The 19,571-nt window shown below is 37.7% G+C and overlaps 1 protein-coding gene and 1 pseudogene across 3 annotated transcripts in view; one reads left to right on the top strand and one right to left on the bottom strand.

Annotated features, from left to right (window-relative positions):
* The window catches only part of ZZEF1 (zinc finger ZZ-type and EF-hand domain containing 1), a 98,829-nt gene that overhangs the window by 66,509 nt on the left and 12,749 nt on the right, over nt 1–19,571 (bottom strand). For all 3 annotated transcript variants that reach the window (XM_016138810.2, XM_016138808.2, XM_016138809.2), the window contains exons 2-11: nt 18,174–18,318; nt 16,628–16,822; nt 14,898–15,069; nt 13,740–13,939; nt 12,099–12,309; nt 7,992–8,108; nt 6,600–6,778; nt 4,957–5,055; nt 1,781–1,872; nt 1,260–1,408 (exon numbers count right to left, since the gene is read on the bottom strand). In XM_016138810.2, the coding sequence (XP_015994296.2) occupies nt 1,260–1,408; nt 1,781–1,872; nt 4,957–5,055; nt 6,600–6,778; nt 7,992–8,108; nt 12,099–12,309; nt 13,740–13,939; nt 14,898–15,069; nt 16,628–16,822; nt 18,174–18,318 (1,559 nt within the window). The remainder of the gene's footprint in view (nt 1–1,259; nt 1,409–1,780; nt 1,873–4,956; nt 5,056–6,599; nt 6,779–7,991; nt 8,109–12,098; nt 12,310–13,739; nt 13,940–14,897; nt 15,070–16,627; nt 16,823–18,173; nt 18,319–19,571) is intronic.
* LOC118604134 lies at nt 8,706–8,821 on the top strand (annotated as a pseudogene).

Genomic DNA, 19,571 nt, shown 5'->3' with positions numbered 1-19,571 from the left:
ATTTCAAAGTCCTCCTAGAACATCAAATTCGACAGCACCAAAACTGAGCTCACCATCTTTCCTTCAAACCTGTTTTTCCTGAGGTATTTTCTAACTCAGAGTAAGGCGCTACCAATGTTCCTACCTGCCTAGGCCAAAACTCCAGGACACTTTGACACCTAAGCTTTCTTCCCTATCCTGTTGTATATTCACTCACTCCCAGGCCCTGTCACTCCTACCTTCAGGTTGTCTCTTAAATCGGTTTACATCTCTCCATCGCTGCTATTGCTGCTCTAGCTGAGAATACACCCCTGCCCTCCTTGCTGACAGTGACAGCTTCCTCTGTTTCACCTGCCTCCATGCTTGCTCTACTCCAGTCCATGCTAAACATAGCATGAACCAGTGTTTCTAAAACACACATCTGTTCTCCTCCTTCTTAGAACTCCACCCCACTCCCTGTCCGGACCCCTGCCATCGCTTTAAATATAAAGTCTAAACTCTGAAGGAGAGACAAAAAGAGCTTTAATAACCTGCCCTCTTCCTAACTCTCTAGTTTCATCTCTCACCACTCTCCACCTCGTAGTATACCTCAGCAATATGGAACCTGTCAGTCCTTGAAGATACCATACTTCACCTCTGAGTTCACAAGTCTACTCTTCTCTTTGCTTAAGACATTCTCCTTCTACTTCTTCAAGTGGCTAATCAACTCTAATTCATCTTTAGTTCTCACTATAAACAACATCTCTTCCAGGAAGCCTTCCCTGATCAGGTCAGGTGCTTGGCCATGTGCTCCCAGGACACCCACCTAGTGTTCATAAAACTGTGACACTACCAGTTTTAGCTTCTGTCTTCTGAGCTAATCAGAAAGCTCCAAAGAACAGGGATTGTGCCAATTTGCTCATTACAGTATCTTCAGTGCCTAGCATCAGGCCTAGCACATAGTTGGTGCTTAATAAATATTTTCAATAAAAGTATGACTAGGAGGAGGGAGGCTGGGATATGAGTAAATTTCTCAGAGGCTAAGAAAGACCGAAGACCTCAGGCTGCCCACAAGTCAGGCACGTTCTATTACTCAGCTATCTTGAAGAGGTGTATGTATGCTCACAGAAAGGACCAAGTAAGAGTCTATGTACAAATAAAAATACACATCTTCACATATGCTCTTAGTAACAATGAATGCTCACGGCCACTGAGGATAGGTTAGACAAGAAAGCATATTTTACCAATAAGAGACTGTATACAATTTTACTAACTACAAAAGTTTTTATTCTGTTCTTTACCTGCTTTTTACAAATTGCCTGAATTCCTGAAGCTTCCATTTGTCATATTTTTCAAACCTTTTGAAGTGTTCTTCTGCATGAAATTTATCAGAAGATGAGTTATAGGCAAATACCAGTCCACACTGGGCACCAATGCCACCACGTCGAACCTGGAAACAGAGATCTAGATAAAGTACATCAAAGGGGCAAAATTCTGTAGCTATTTGGTTTCCAAATAATATAGTTAAATTCAAACAGCTTAAAGCAAAATCAAACCAATGAAACAATCTTTCAAATACATTAAGTCCTGGAAAAGTAAGAAACCGGCTTCCCAAGAAATGATTTCTTACCTTTCTCAATCCTTATATTTACACCAATCATAGACTTAACAATCTATTCACCCTTGTGTCCCTCTGCTACAGGACTGACACAGAATAATCATTAAAGGTTCAATGAAAAACCAATGACATGGACCTCTGAAATGTAATTCTATATTTAAAAACAGAAGTAATATTGCTAAAAGAAGGTAGAATAAAAATTACCATAATTCTGATTTGTGTAACTTGGAAGGCAGATTCAGTTCCTGTACTAAAAATAGTACTTGCTCTGGTTTTTCCAGTCTCTGTAAGAAAACCTACAAAAAAGTAAAAACCAAAGTTAGGAAGACTGACTTATTTGTTATAAGCCTAAGAATTAAGATCGTATCATCTCAACCATACAGGAGGCACTGCTCTGAAGTAACAATACAAAAACAAAAATGTTTATAAAGATTGTGCCTTTAATTCGAAGAGACAAAACACTGGATAATCAATCATCTTTCTGAGCCATTCCTAAAACCATGACTGATGTTCAACTAGGCTGACAAAAGCAAGCAGGCTTAGAGGCTGAGAGAGGGATCAGACAGTTTCTAGAACATTCTGTCATCGAAGATTGTGAAAGACTTTCAAATGGAAAAAAGATTGCTGAGTGTTCTGTGTAGCACATTCTTTAAGTTATCGGCACCTTTCATTGTCTCTGTGCTATTTACAATTCTATAAATTGTAGACTAATGACAGTAATGCAAATAATTTTTATGCACAAAAATAAAAATTGTGTTCTGTGGAAACACTGCTGATTGCCCTTATAAGTACTGACCAATTTTGTATCTATTTGTAGATTCGTGTCATCATTTTTACTGGTCTATGTGCATTTTATAAATTCTCCTTTGAACTGTTTGTACTATCTTACTGGTTCTTCGGTAATTAGTGAGATAATAAAAGGTTTGATATATGTTTACTTTATATTTGTATGAAACACACAGTCTCACATATGTCATTTTTATGAGACCTTTTTGTTTTTATTAATTATCTTTTAATAATTCACAAAAATGTCTGCTGCTAGACCCAAGGCTACCTTTCTCTTTCAATGATTTCTCTGTAAATGATATAACTCACATATTCGCTCAAGTAAGCACCAATCAACCATTCTTCCTGGGATCATAGTTGCTCTCACCCATTCTGCCTTAGCAAGATTAAAAGACTAAAAGCTATTTCATGCTTCTCATTTCATTACCCTGAGTTCATTACCCTTCTGTTCTACTGGGAGCACCCTGTATTTATTTTAAAAACCAGATCAGTGGCTGCCATCACAGGAAGGTTAGCCCTTTGGAATATCAACATTCGCATTCTCTGGCACTCTGTGCAGCAAGTGGCACTTGTCTAGAACTGATACTTCCCCACCATTGGGGAACTTGAAGTGTACCAGTGAAAAGAGCTTTTCCTCTTGTAATGGGAAGAAAAAAGTCATTCCTGAAGACCCAACAGCTCTGGCTGTGAGGCCTTTTCCCTGTCCCACCTATCTTCATGGGCTCATTTTTTGTAGTAGAGCACGAGAGACCAAAACCTATTCTGAGTTACAAGACACAGACATTGATGGTTGTGGAAGGAGTGGCCAAGAGAAACTGAACCTCCTCCCATACCCATTTACATCCCACATACACAACGAAAATAACAAATCCACAAACTATTACTAGTTTACAAAATCTATCCATCCCAGGGAGGAGAGGTGAGTGGATAAGACAGGGAGAATAACAAAGTATTCCAATCATACCATACATAGAGCTGGCAAATGCTTCTAACAGCTGCAGAAAAACTTGTGGTCCTTTCAAAATGAGAATAGTGTTAAAAATCTATATACTGATTTTTAAAAATGTGAAAATACTGTGTTTGATATTATAATGATGGATATACATCATTATAAATTTGTTTAAACCCACAGAATGTACACCACCAGGAGTGCACCCTATGGACTTCAGGTGATTATGATGTGTCAATGGAGGTTCAGCCTTGGTAAAAACTGTATCGTTCTGGTGAGTGATGTGGATAATGGGGGAGACTATGCATGTGTGAGGACAGATAGTATACTGGAAATCTCTGTACCTTCCTCCAATTTTGTTATAAAGCTAAAACTGCTTTAAGAAAATAAAATCTCTTAAAAAAAAAGAATAGATGGAGCCATGATTTCAAATGATTAAAAAAGTAAAAAATAAATAAATAAATAAATAAAACAGAAGAGATTTCCAGTGGATAATGATAACAGTATAAAAAACTCCATATATTGGTTTCCGGAATATTCTGCCTTACATGCTCCAGAGACAAAAATCCCAATTCCTCAGAGAGTGGTCTTGCCTTTCCTGGGTGCAGGGAAAGGAAAAGGGCGAAGAGTAACCATCAACTCCTCCCAACCCCACTTCGTATGCTGATGACTGAGCGGCCTTTGGTGGCCTTTAGTTTGGCAGGAAATGGATGCTGTGAAGAAAATGTCTCTACAGAGGCTGAGCTGCTCAGGAAAGACTATAGGAAAACTGTCCAGTGCAAGAATTGATTGCTTAAGAAGACCACCAAGGAGAGGAGGTACAAATGGGATAATCGTGTTTTGCCAGAGGTCTTTACTTCACTGGTACTAAGAAAGAATACAGGAAACAGGACAGAAAAGGCGACCACTGAGAATACATGAAGTCTGTACTGCTGTGAGGAAAGCCAAGAGGAGTAAGGCCCATTCCTTTCGATGTTTGATAACTTCTGGAACATTCAAAGCAGTAAGGCCCATTCCTTTCGATGTTTGATAACTTCTGGAACATTCCATTTCCTTTACTGAACTAGCAATATTCAAACCAGTATAGTGAGTAAGAAGGGGACATATGCAGGAGACTAACTGGATGGCCAAGATGAATGAGGATGAGACTCAAAAACACTCCCCAAGATAAGGAATAGAACCTACAGCAACACTGAAGAGTACATGAGTGATTATCAAGTTGATACTAGGGAAGGAGGCTTCCTTCCACACACTTCAAATACTACATCAGCTATATTGAGAAATATCTTTCTTCTTAAATTATGTTTTCAGCTGCACAGTGCTACTGATCCACTGAGTTTCTTACTACTGATGACATTATTTAATAGAAAGACAATTTGAACTTAAAAATGGTAACTTTATATCCCAAGAGGAAGAGTCCTTGCTTTTCAAAACTGAAGGCTCTGAAGAACTTTCAAGTTGTTACAGGTGATTGGCACCTAACATATTACAACACTAGTAAGGAACTGGTTCGTGGACTACTGCCCACCTGAAGTGATGACTGCATATCCTGAAAATTTCAAAGACCGGTGTGCGATTTCACACTGTCTAGTGAGCACACTACAGACTTTTTCATTCTCTAAAGATGGAGAGATCCACCACTCACCATCCCGCGTCCACGGTTCAACAAGGAGGTTTTCAGGTCCTGACTTCTCTTCTTTTCCTTTGACATCACAGGCCTGCAGAGTCAACTGGAGAGGTTTACCTGACCAAAGAAAAGAGAGAGACCTCCTTAAGCTAGCACTATGAAAAAAATAAAAGCTAGTGTGCACATCAGTGGAAATGGAGTGCCCGTGGCCACCCAGACTGCTGACTAAAAATTTAGTCATTTAAAAGCTAAAACAATAGTATTAGACAAATACACAAATAGACAAATTAGAGAAATAATATTAGACAAAAGTTGACAGCATCTTTTGTTCTTTCCTATAAAAAATAAAGTATAGCTTGTGTCCCTAAGTGATTTTAAGAAGAGCTCTCTAGAATAACTGCTATTTAGAAACAAAGCACACTGTAAAATAGAGATTCATACCACAAATTCAACATATTCAGGGGGTGGGTGGCAACATTTCCAAGACAATGTTTTGGAGCCAATAATTAATTCTTATTGTAATCACATTTAAATATATAAATAATGTCTTAGCATTTTAGAGAACCACCTCCAGGCAAATTTTGAAAGTTTTAAGAATTATAAAAATTAACTTTTGCTATGATGATCTGAAAACCTTTTTTCCTGTTTTCATGATATAATGAATCCCCATTAACTACCCAGAACTAGAACAATACCAATAACAAATACTCCCCCTGAGCAATCCTCCCTATCTAGTGCTCCCTGCCCAAATAAAAGCTCATCTGAATTAAAAACTTTTCTGAGGAGTATTTTCCAGACAGCATATTTTGTTCCCATCCAGCCATTCCTGCTACAGGCCACCCCATCCACCAAAAAATGATCTTTCCAAATTTAGGGGGGAAACAGGATTTATATGGCATCAACTGTCTCACTTTAAAAATTAAACATAAATTATTAACTCATATCAAGGCAAAGGTAAATAAATCACGACAGAAATATCACAGTAATGCCTCTATTACTAAAGAGAATGAGATCCGATATTGTATTTTGTGGACAGAACTTTAGCACTAGAGGCCAAATGGCAAATAAGTTGTTCCTCACATGCCAACTGCAGTCATTTAGGAGTAGCTACATGGACTTCCATGTTGAGAAGGATTAGGAGGCCCCATCCTGGGTGAATAGAAAAGTGCTCAGATGGATTGCCCAAGAAGGGAAAGTGGTGGCAGTCATGAATGTATGTCCATATATACCCTTCCAAACAGTAACCACAGGGATGCAGAGCAATGTATTCCAAGACATCCTTTGCACCATGTCAGGGCTAGTTTCCTTACTCCTCTAGATGAGAGGTACTCCAACTTCCCAACCCTATTGGCCTATACAACGAGACACTCCTATACTTCACCAAAGATGGCTGTGATCAAATGTCCACTAAGCCTAAGTGATCAGGCCAGTAAATCCTGGGAGTACAGTATAGTGGACACTCAGGTTCTCTTCTGCTAATGCTGACATAATGAACCGACCTCCCTCTTCTCCCTGCCAACCCCAGTCAAAGAGGATATTTTCATCCAGAAAGTATGGTTTAACAACCCAGTCCACAAACTACCCAAAAAGATAAGAAGATGCCAGAAAGTCCCAAGCTGACAATGGTATTATGACTTGTCTCTCATGGCTAAACCATTTACCATATTTAAGGAGCAGGTTCTGCCTCACTGTTGCCATGGATGAGATGAGGGACAAGGCATCATAGGGTGTGTCCAGGTGGTCGATGACGGTACACAGAGAACTCAGTACTTTGGCAACACTTCCCCTTGCTAGTGCAAAAGCCAGAAGGGTCAGCTCCACCTCTGGAGTAGAACAGCAGCTATAAACAAAGAGCAAAACACTTTTCACTTCTTAAAAACATGAGAAAACCCAGGTAGCTCAAACCCCATGTAATTGATTACCATAAGTAAAGTTAATCTGCCATATGTTTTCTATGTGTTTACCAGGTTCAAACTAATCAAAAATAGACTTATAAATATAGTGGACGATTTGGTGATGGACAGAGGTGGCGGGGGGGGGGGGTGGTTGGAAGAATGGGGTGAAGGGTTAAAGAAATACAAATTAGTAGTTGATAGTTGGTCACAGGGATGGGGAGCATGGCAGAGGGAATGCAGTTAGCATTAATATGATGGCTAGGTAGAGGGCCAGGGGAGGGAAGGAGCAATTGGGGGGACTGTTTTATGAACTATATAGATGTCTAACCAATGTACTGTATACTTGAAACTAATTTAAATAATTTTAAAAAATCCTTAGGATAAACTAAAGAAATACTAAATCAGCCCAGAGAATCAGGTAATTAAATCTTCAATTCTGTAACCTTTATCTATAAGCATTAAATAATACTAATAATATCAATTTTAACGAGTCAAACTTTACAAACCAAAAATATATAAGCTACTGCAGTAGCCTCTGCTATTAAGAAGCCTTGGGAAATTATTTGGCTTGGCCAGAGACTTAAGGGTTTATTCCTTCAAATGCCAAAAATGCATTTTAGATCTATTCCACAACACACTTCTCTGCCTTTTTGAACACATTACAATGAAACTTTTAAAACTGTCTAGGATAGCCCAACATCTAGTTCGTAGTATAATACAGTAATGTCCTCTGGGATCATTGAGACAGAGCTAAGTGTCTCTACACTAAGCAACCCCACTATTAAGCTAGCCAGGTGCCCTTTCCCAGTTTTATAGATAATTGGGCATGTCAGGCCTGTGCGTAGAGGTAAGCAAGTGCTAAGTAAGGCCACAGGCTGGGGATCTAAGTGAACTGAGAGGTTTTACATTTGGACTTTGGGAAAAATCTGTTCAAGCTAAATCAGAGGGCTACTCCCTCTTTACCCCAAGTTCTAAGGTCAAGTGATATTGCTAGACAATAGAGTTTAGACGGATGAACTATTATTTCACTTTCTCTTAAGTAACTAAAAATGAACCATTTTTAGTAGTAATTATAAAAGATTAAAATAAAACGACTAAATAGACTTAATAGATGCCCTCGACCCCTCACAAATTCCACCTTATTAAGCTTGATTGTACCTAGTTATTCTGATGAGGAAGCTGTCCACTTCTTCCAGAACGTTGGGAGACAGGAAAGTTGAGAAATCTGTAGATCCTGGTGAGAGGGAGAGTGGAGGCATGTGCTGCAGTGCCTTCCTAGAAGTGTAAAATATAAAATCAGAATAAATTCATCAAAAACAGACTCACAAATATAGTAGACAATTTGGTGATGGACAGAACGAAACTCAGGTGAAATTAATTTAATAATATTAGACTCAAGATAAATTGTTAGAAGCTTGTTTTGATTAATCTCTCATAAACAAAGAATCTGGTACCCAACATAAAACAGCCTTTTTCCCCGGGAGTCATGGTGCTAAGTATATAATAAGGCTTCCTTCCTTCCTCCCTCCTTTCCTTCCTTCCTTCCTCTCCCACCCTCCATCCCTTTCTTTTTAAGAATTCTGTTTCCACCTGTAAAAGCTTATTCAACTCTCTGGAATCAAGTATTCATTTTAAGTACTGTGAGCAAGACATACACACTCTACCAAAAAAAAAAAAAAAAAAAAAACCCTGGAGTTCTTAGAAAACTTGACCCCAGAGGTAGAGCAGTTTGTAGCACAGTAAAAAATTCATCTTATACATATGATCTTAAGATCTATGGTTTCTGGACGTGATTCTATAGTGTAGTGGTTAACATGTCTGTTAACACACAGAAGGTCGGGGGTTCGTGCCCCAGTGGAGCCATGGTCCATGGTCTATGGCCATGCCATCCTGAACAACCCCAGTGTCTGATCTCGGAAGCTAAGCAGGGTAGGGCCTGGTTAGTACTTGGATGGGAGACCACCTAGGAAGACCAGGTGCCTTAGGCATAAATAATAATGAAAGAAAGAAAGAAAAGAAAGAAAGAAATAAAGATCTATGGTTTCTAAAGATGCATCATAAATTTAATTTTCTACTAAACACGTCAGTGCCATCACCTCCTCTCTTCTTGCCTGTGTTTCTTGGCCTTTCTGTCTTATTGTCTGTTTTAATGTTTCTCTTTTCTCTTCTCCTCTTATCTTTCTTTCTGAATCCCCCAATAGCAGTCATCTAAAAAATTTATGCAACAAAAAAATTACTGAGTCCTACTCTGAGCCAGCAACTATGTTAAGTGAGTGAGTATACAACTTGAAATATATAAAATCAATTCAAAGTTCTACAACTGATAGTAATTTTATAATAATAGTAATGAGAATTCCTGTAATAATTTTATTTCTACATTTCAAAATAGAGACAATACAGCAAGGCTAACATGTCAGCTTCCACTCTGCTCTCATTTCTTTTCCTCTCTATACAATGACCTGCATCAGTAGGACAGCTACACACAAATGCAATTGATCAAAGAAATCAACTGCACATTAGTGGCATGCAATGATTTACTGAATTTCTTTCCATTCATACAAGTAAAGACTTGTTTCATAATATTATTTTTCTTACTTATTTTTCCTCATTGATTTTTTCAATTATTTTTAAATTTTATAATAGTTTTAGATAACTGATATTTAAGTTAGGATTGAAAATATCATTGCAGATTAACTATTAAAACTGTTGAGGAATATAAACTTTAAATATACTCATTGTTCAACAACTTGGCTTGTAGGCACTCATGTGTGCTTGCAGGGGGCACCATGGTGGCCCATAGTGGGGTACTGGAATGGGTTACTAAGCAGAATGAAAAAGGTATCTGCACAAAGGGGCAGCCTGGCATGAAATTTAAATGTCAATTAGGGTAAGGAGGGTGACCTGGCACTGGCACAGGGACTCAAGGAGGGCATCTATACAAGGGTGGCCATAGCAGCAGCCCTGCAAATGGTGTTGGGGTAGGAACAGGGTGAGGAGGGTGTCCAGACAAGGGCTGGGGAGATGGGAGACTGGTTACATGGAGAGGGATTGATTAAACAAGTAAATATATTAGGAATAATAGGAGCCAAGTTTCTCACTATCAGAAAAAGGATGTTAAAATTCAGAAAGGGAGAAAGTTAGAATGAACACTACAGTGCTGGATTCAAATTGGAAGTATCAGTATAAACTCAGAGTTTTCAGGATTATAGATATATAGATGTAAATGTGTACATGTATGTACAATGATGTATTATTTATATACAAACATACTAGTTGTGTCCACTGAGAGGACCTGAGAGTAGCAACACCCCAAAAGCAACAAGTTTAGTTTGTTTAGTTTCTAAATACTATTCTCCACCAAAAGGGACCATGACTCCTTAGAAAAATGGTTGATTCCAAGCTAAGGCAGGGTACATTCAAGATAAGCCTGGAATATCTCATCTAGAAAGTAAGGAATTATTTCAAGAATGATTAGGACACATTGAAGGGACATATAAACCAGATTGAAAGGGTTTCCACTGGCAAAATCTGGGACAATCTGAGGATCGACACTGTGATGGATTATAACCCAGTGACTAAGATAGAAATCAAGAGTCCATATCAATATAAAGTTTGATAAGAATTGTGATATTTACAGTGCCTCAAAGTACCTCCTCACAACATATTTATTAATTATAAGGAGAAAAAGAATCGTTTTACAGTGGGGAAGTCTCACACACACCATTTTTATCAAGGGATCAAAGTTAATATCATCAGCACTCTGAAGATGTGTGTCACTTGATGAAATGCAATGAGAACGCTTCATCACTTCTATAGTATTACTGTTAAAGTTACAAAATCTAAATTTAATCATGATGAAACAACAAATAAATCAAAATTGAAAGACACTTCAAAATAATTGACCTACAATTTTCAAAGGTGTCAAAGTCATAAAAGTCAAGGAAAGACTGAGGTATTGTTCCATTTTGAAGGCAACTAAAGACACATGACAGGGAATTGCAAAGTATGATTCTGGACTGGATCCTTTTGCTATAAAGGACATTACTGGGACAACTTGCAAACCTGAATAGGATTAGATGGCAGCAATATATACCAATATTAGTTTCCTGATTTTGATGGTTGTAATGGAATGTTCTTGTTTACATAAAATACACATTAAAGTATTGAGAGATGATGGGGTACCGCGTTGGCAAATTACTCTCAGGAAGAAATAAAAGTTCTTTGTATTGTACTTGCAATAACCATTTCTCTAAGTTTGAAAGTTTTTTTGTAATTTAAAACAGGAAGGAAGGAATATTACCAAATGTTACCCTTCGGATCTAACAATGCCAGCAGTATTATTTGCTGAAAAGTTTTATTTAATAACAATAACAGATCTCAAAAGACATCTAGAGATCAAAATATTAACAATCTTTTTATCTGATATTTTGATAGCTGACAGTAACAGTGCCTATTTATCAATTATTGAACTTATACATATAATACCAATACTTCATTGCTACTGAAGCTGATCGTTTTGCCCTGTATGTAGGTCTTTTTTGCCCTAACATTTTTTAAAAGAAAATTTTCAAAGGTGCTCTACATTTAAAAATAAATTAGTTTAGTAACCCTGAAAAGATTTCACTCATTAGTGAAAAGAGCTCTCTTTGGACTCTGGAGTCCAAAGACCTAGATTCAAACTTATCTATCACTGCCTGGTCATGTATTCAGTGAAGATCACAATATCCTCATCTATAAATTGGGGATAATTTTTACAGGTACATTTCACAACACATAGTCAAAAATACATAGCATCTGAAAGTGCTTTATCCAATATAAAGTGCTAATTAAATGTGAGCAATTATTCCTCAATGGATGAGGAACCTAAGAGTGACCCCTTCACAATGGTATGAGTGCCTGGAGCTAAAGGCACAAACAGGAAAGAACAGGGCACCTGGGGCTGAGCTGTTGACTGAGTCTCCATGACTGATGATCAAAGGCTGCTCAGTGACACTCCCTAAAGCAGGGGTCCTCAACTGGTAAAGATCTGTCGCCTGTTAGGAACCAGGCCACACAGCAGGAGGTGAGTAGCAGGCAAGTGAGCAAAGCTTCATCTGTTTCTGCAGCGCTATAGCATCGCGCCTCAGCTCCACCTCAGATCATCAGGCATTAGATGCTTATAGGAGCACTGGCCCCTGGTGCCAAGAAGGTTGGGGACCCCTGGCCTAAAGGGTTAGAAAAGAATGAGTAAACCTTGATGGGACTGGAAAGCACAAAGTGACTTACTGAGTATTGCGCAGCACTGTCTGGACAAAGGCAGGATTTGTCTCCATGGAAGCTGTCACCAGAGATGTCAGCAGAGACCAATACCATATTGCAGAAGCATCTGAGACTGAGACCCCAGACTTCTTAATTCTCTGAAAGCCAACAGCCCTCAGACCATGAATTCTAGTGTCACATCCATCGCTAAGACAACGCTTTATGTTAATCTGGACATCTGTCAAGCGCAAACAACAAATTTAGTATTGGATTAACTTCTTCAGTTCATCAAATGCTAGGCTCCCAACTAAAAGCAAAATGGTAATTCACATTTCAAAAAGAAAATTCCGAAGATATACTTTGATGCCAGGAATAAATAAAGTATGCAATGGAGCTAGTATATAATAAACTTGTCAAAAAAGCATTGACCAATATAAGGAATCTTAAGAATAATGTATGCAATTGAAGGGTGGCTTAAATCTTTATAATACAACTTTTCTTAGGAATTTATGGTTCTTAAAAATTAACACCAAGAGTATATTTTAAATCTTGACTAAATACATGGTAAGAAAATTTCTAGAATTTTTCCTAGCGTTCTGAAATTTGGGTCTAGATATAAAACAGTAGCTGGCTCATAGTAGTTGTAAGAATTTCTATTTAATAATCAAATCCAAACAGATGACACAGGCATGACTCACTTTTAGGAGCTGTCATAATTTTTTATTTGGGTTGGAGAGGAGGAGGTGAGAAGTTAAAAAGGACACAACTTAGAGAAAAGACCACCACAGTGTAAGACAGGAAGCTTCTACTCCACAAGCTTAACTACTTCTTTGCCTAGGGGTGAGACACAAAGACTCTACCTCCCTAGGCCTCAGTTCCTTTGAGCAAAGTAAGAACACTTCTTTTGGCCCAGGAAAGCATTAGAAGAAATGAGACAAAACATGAAGCATTCCGGTTCCCTGAATGAAATAAGCCTGGAAAGAAATCACAGAATTGTGATTATTTCCAAAATGCTATGTGTGAAGCAAGGTTATAATAGTATAAAAATGGAAACAACCTAAATGTCCAAGAATAAAAGGGCTGGTTAAAATTAAGTCATATTCTTACAACATTAAATAAAGGTGTACATGAATATATGATATGACAACACATTAAAAATTACAAAAGAGCATATACACAATATTACTACTTTTGTAAAATGATACGTATAGATATATGTAAATATATATATAATCTTATTTTTTACTTTTAAAAATGTGTGTATATGTGTGTGTGTAAACATACACACACCCACACACACATACATAAATACACACATACAAGGAAAGGTCTGGAAGGATCCACACCAATGAATTCACAGTGACAATCCCTGGGTAGCAGGATTTTAAATAATTTTTGTTTATATATATATTCTTCTAATTTTCCAATTAGAAAACAAGAATAACATTTTTTAATTTAAAAAGAGCTTACTGCTTTTCTATAACTTTTAAAAACATGGAACGGATGAAATAATGACCACTTTCATGTGCATCATGAGAAGTAAATCAAATTTCCAAAGAGAAACTAACAGCTTCTCCACTTCAGAGATCTCCTTGCTAAAAAAGATTACTTCCTTCCTCCCTCCCAATCCCTTAGGTAGGAGGGCAAACTACATCTTGGTTGACTCACAGAGCTGACTGATGTTGGCATTTTCCAGCAGTGTCACATAGCCGGTGACATTGCTGGGAATGTGCACATCGCGGACTTCCTGAAGATCGCTGGCATTCCTCCCCACAGCTACTGTCACCTGCTGCGGCATATAGCTCTGGTCAGTGGCAGCCACTGCAATGGACAGGTGCCTCAACACAACATCTGGCTTCATCTTTAAACTGGAAAAAACAGACAGCAGAAACTACAAGTGTTTATATAAGTCAAGAACAAGCAAATTTCACAAGCCTCATCTCTAAGATCTTATATTTGATATCCCCACAGACTGATATTCCTAAAATAAACTAACTTGAAATGCTGGCTATTAGTTTCAAAGTCTCTATGACCTTCCCAAGTCTCTAAAATTCATTTCTGTTCAGGATTAACCTTACATTTCCTTTTATGCTGTTAGTACAGGCAGGAAAGTCCAATATGAATATTTTAACAAAACCCCTTTACTTGGCAAGAAGCAAATTCTAAACGACATCCAAAAAACTAAGTATATTTCTTCATTCATCAATTAGATGGCTAAAGGTCATTTATATCCTCTAAGAGAAGACAATTATTTCTATTTCTACCAACTGAAATTAACCCATTCTTCGAAGGGATAGATGCAAATTTAGATAGCAGTTTCAGAACTTCTAGAAATACCAGTTTATTCTCATCAATTCCACTTCAGGATTCCTGACCACTCTGTTCCTTCTTCCTCTTCTAAACTACTGAACTTAGTTGTATACAGATTTTTTAAATGTACAGGAAAGGATCTTAGAAAATGAAATCAAATCTGATATAAGAAAAGTACTTGTCCCTTGTGATACTAGTTTTCCTCAGAAACTAGTGAAAAAGATCTGAAATCAGTACCATATTAGTCAAAAGCTATTTTCTCCCTTAAAATACCAAATAAAGAAATCATCCATGATTATGAATATGTGAACCAGGTTATATGATTTTACATGATTCCTGTTACTTGATTCTTAAAGCATCTTCATAGTCAAAATAAGAAAAAAAACTAGCCAGTTAAGTAGAAAATATTCTAAAATTAAAATATATATGTAATTTCTTAACACATTGATGGGATAAGAGAAAAAAGCAGGTAATTTTCTTGAACTTTCACTCAAGAATTGGTATTATACCACGAACCGAATCCAATGTGAGCGGGCACTCCCATCTGACTGCCAGTAGGATGATGTTTCTCCATTTGTCATCTTGTCAATGTCTGCAGGGTTGGAGGATGTTTCTATATAAGCATAGCACTTGGCTACTGACTTGAGTTTATCCATCTCTGGGCTTCTAGTTAGATCCCCAGGGCTTTCTGCGGGGAAAACCAGATTTTATCATGACATCTCTTTCATAAAGTGTGTGTGTGGGGGGGGGGGGGGTGGCGCAGGGAAGAGAGTCATTTAAAGTATCTAACAGAAATATTCTTGGCACTATAGCCCTAGAAAAATAAATGTTCATTAAAATCTACTTCCAAAGAACCCATATAATGCAGAAATTGGCTCAGGACTGCTCCATGAGCTCATTATAGTCTAACACTTAAATCACTGATACATTCGTAAAACCATGCCAAAAGAAGAAAATGGTATTTTATAGTTTGCATTTACATTTATTTAATTATGAGTGAGACTTTTAAACCACTTGTTTGTAAGCCATTTGTGTTTCTGAGTATGAGCTGGCCCTACCCTCATCTATTTTCTACTGGGTCCCAAGTCTTCTTATCAAACATATATATATACACGCATATAATAAGTAATATTTACTGAGTGTTTACTGTGAGCCAGGTACTTTTCTATGTAGTAATTCATTTTAGAAATAAAGAAACTAAGGCACAGAAAGTAAAGTAATTAGTAATTATCCAAGGTCAGAGTCAATAAAAACTTGAGTCTGTCATGTTACAAATATTTTCATTCCCTAGAATGTCATTTCTCTTTTCATTCTGCTTATGATATATTTTTGTTCTACAGAACTTTACACTTAGACACAGTCTAATTTATTTAATTTTTTCTTATATTTTCTACATTCCATGTATCACTTAGAAAGGTTTTTCTATGTCAGGATTTTTATATAAAGTAGAACTATTTCCTTCTAATACTCGTGTAGTTTTCTTTTTAGTTAAACTTTTTGATCCACCTGAAATTTATTTAAGTGACGAAAATGGGTTAAGGCTCTAGTTTTATTTTTTCTCTAATGGCTAACCATCTTCCCTAACCCCACTTGTTGACTAATTCGCTTTTCTATCCTGATTTATAATACTGACTATATCTGGTACTACGTTCTCACATATAATTAGGTCTGTTTCTGGATTCTGTTATGCTCTACAGATCTGTCTATTCACATTATCAACTTTTGTTCTTATCACTAAGTGAGTCTGTAATGGCTTTCCTCATTTATTCAACAGCTACCCATAGAGTGTTATGAGACAGGCAAAGTTCCAGGTGCTAAGAATAACAAAGTGAACAAGAGAAGCAAAATGCAAGTAAATAATAATGCTACAATTTCAGATAATGATAAATGCCATTTAGACCTTTAGACCTGCAAAGATGATAGTGGCCAGAAGGTGGGGAATGGTAGGGAGTGGGGGCATTAATTAGATAGAGCAATGAGGAAAGGCCTCCCTGAATTCACATCGGAGCAGAGGCTAGAATGATGAGAAACCAGTCATGCTAAAAAGAAAGGGAGGGGAGTGGAAGGGGAGAAGAGAGAAAGGAAAAATGAACAGATCACATTTTTATGCTACAAACTGGTCACTGTTATATTTTCAGAAATAAAGGCAGGGAGAAGGGTGGCTCGCCCTATTAACAAATACTAATACTACATTTGGAGAAATGATGACACAGTATTTCGGGATCACCCATTCCCCCTACACGTACCCTTTTCTTTTTGTACCAGTTGATCCAGAGACTCCTTCAGAACAGAAGCCCTCATGGTGCACATGTTATTGCAGTGGTCCAGCATGGGGTAGGGGATGACCGTGCTAGAGAGCCGATTGCGATGCAGAAAGCGCAGAATCATTGATGAGTGAACACCCAGGCCCTCCTTGGACTCCGAAAATATGTCTATGAAACCTAAGTAGATAAAATCCATTTTTGGTGTTTTGGGGACCCCACCACAATAGTTTCCACATCTCCCACCTAGCAGCCTATCTGAATTGGCTGAATTAACAACAACCATTAACAATCTTCACTGATATTACAGCTTTAATCATTTAAAAATCTAAACAAGCTTTTAAGAAATTAACCCATAGTAATCTCAATTTAAAAATTAATTTTATTTGAGTTTAATAGAATTTTAGAAGACTTAGAATAATGATTGTTTCAATCCAAACTTGAAAAATTTATAAGCACTTAAATATTAACTAAAAGTTTTTAAAGAAGTTTTGCATATAAAATAAAGGCTAGGAATAGTTTACCACATTAAAAAGTAAAAGCATAACAGCTTTTACACTCAGCTACGGAAAACAGTAATAGTGATAATATAACCACTACCCTGACCACAATTTCCGACGGCATTTTATAGTCTATCAGGTACTTCCACACACATCATCTCATCAGGTCCTCACAATAAGGTGAGGAAGACAACAAAGCTACTAGTATCCCTGTTGTACAACTGAGGAAAATGAGGCTCGGGTGATACACCAAGACAACAAAAAAGGGGTAGGACCAGGAAAACTTCCTTGCACTACCTCCAAGTGCTCTTTCCACCATTCCAGTTTTTTCTTGCAAGGGTGACTCCTCTGGAGTCTGCCCCATCTGTCCATCCCTAGCCACTGCCCAGGCTCTGGCCTCTACATCTCCTGTTCATACACCTATCCAAATTTTTTAAGTGGCTCCCCTTTGTCTGGCATTAACCTGAATAATCTTACAAAACCACAAAACAGACCATGTCTACCCCTGTTTAAACGCCTTTAATGGTTCCCCATAACCTACAATAATATTCCTTGAATTGAGGTGCCCAGAACCCAGAGGGGTACTAGGGTTAAGTGAAGAGAAGATAAACAAGGCCACTTTTCCTGGAGCTCAGATACATTTTCAGATTTGAAGGAATTTTTTCCTTTTTCACTTTCTAATGAATCATAATATTCAGAACAAAAAGTATCTACACTATAATTGTATTGCTTGATGAACTTTCACAAACTGAACACACCCACGTAAGCTGCACCCAGAGCAAAACTCCAGAAGTCTGCAGGAGAAATTGCTTTTAAATGAAGAACTGCTCAACCATCACTGTATTGGGGAACAAAAGAGATAATTACACTGAATACTACTTCAGATCATGTGCCTGATAAAGACCCTTGAAGAAGCATGTTTATTTCATGGTGCCTACAAGCTTGCCTAATTACAACCCACCGTACAGCCAAGTTCATTTTGGCCCTAAGAGAACGCTCTTTAGCATCTGGTACTCAGATGAGGGCCTTACCTGGAACGAGAGAACAGGCCTGCAGTTGTCTGATGATGTGGCTCAACTCCCCCTGAAGATTAGCTCCACTAGAATTCTTGAGGGCTTCCAACATGTTCTCAGCATCAACTGTACCATCACCCTCAGCATCAAACTGGGCAAAAGCCTACAAAGTAAAAAGATGCAAGAAAATCCGGTCTGTTTAAAATTTTGAAATTTTTTATTTTACAGCTCTCAAGATCAGCAATTTTTGTTGTTGTTGTTGTTGTTGTTGTTGAAAAGTCCATATATGTAACTCAAAAAAACAAATTCAGGATAACTCACTGTGTTTTGCAAAACATATATTAGTATTACTTACATGTATATACAATTTTATTGTTTCATCTCTCTTTCAAAATATTAAACCCCCTCCCCCCAAATAATTTCAGAAGAAAGCAACCATTGCAAAATTTTCAACTGGTTACAAAGTACTAAATACAAAACTAGAATTAGAAAGAAGTTCCTTAAAGTAGCACCTAAAGTTTAGCTGGGCTTTTCCTTTTAAACGCTCTTTGGATGAGAGCTAACTTGATTTATCTACTTCACAGTCCTGTTTTTACTAACCTTTAACCATAATCTAACTTGCTCCCTATCCATATTAGGTCATCTGGGAAACTGGGTACAGAATCCTGCTGTCACTAACTGGTCATGTGACTTTACACACATTTCTTTACCTCCATAAAGTTCTGCTTCTTGATCTGAAAGATAGAGTAAATATTACCACACTCACAGGCTGCTGCCTGGATTAAGTAACAGGTGAAGAGAACCCAATATAGGGAAAGCACAGTAGCAGTGCAAAGTGTTCCCCTTCTTTTTAACCTGCAATGTTTTCTGCTCCGGTGCCCCTAACCCCATTCCCTCTCACATCCTACAAGACTTTCCTCACTTAGCAACTGCCACCTCTCCCCAGATCTCAATCCTTCCCTCATTGGTGGCTTCTTTCTTTCTGCTGATTACACTCACTCATAGATCTCCCTCACCAAGAAATATTTCAGGAGTCTTCTACCCTCTTTTCTAAGTAAACCTTGTTCTTCCTTAAAACTCCTGCTCCCTTTCCTTATTTCCCTCCTACATGAAATATGGAAATCTCCCACTGAGGTTTCATGACTGGCACAAATACCTCTATTTCCATCACAGACCTCTGAACAATGCAGTGTTTAATAAGAACATATGCAAATCCCTGTGTTTGGATCCAAAAACCATTTTCATAAATGCAGGATTGAGGGCAGACAGAAGCAGTATGTGAAAGGATTGCAGCATTCTTTCTGCCTCTAATCAAGCTGATAAGATTAACCAAAAAGTTAATAGGGTCAAAGTCTACACTAATCAAGGTATAATGTCTAAGGAAGAAAAGATGTCTTGTTCTTTTCTGATTAGATC

The sequence above is a fragment of the Rousettus aegyptiacus genome, unplaced genomic scaffold (genome assembly GCF_014176215.1).
Source record: "Rousettus aegyptiacus isolate mRouAeg1 unplaced genomic scaffold, mRouAeg1.p scaffold_m13_p_6, whole genome shotgun sequence".
Classification (NCBI taxonomy): Eukaryota; Metazoa; Chordata; class Mammalia; order Chiroptera; family Pteropodidae; genus Rousettus; species Rousettus aegyptiacus.
The sequence above is the reverse complement of the archived record's forward strand: the minus strand, read 5'-3'. Positions and strand labels throughout refer to the sequence as shown.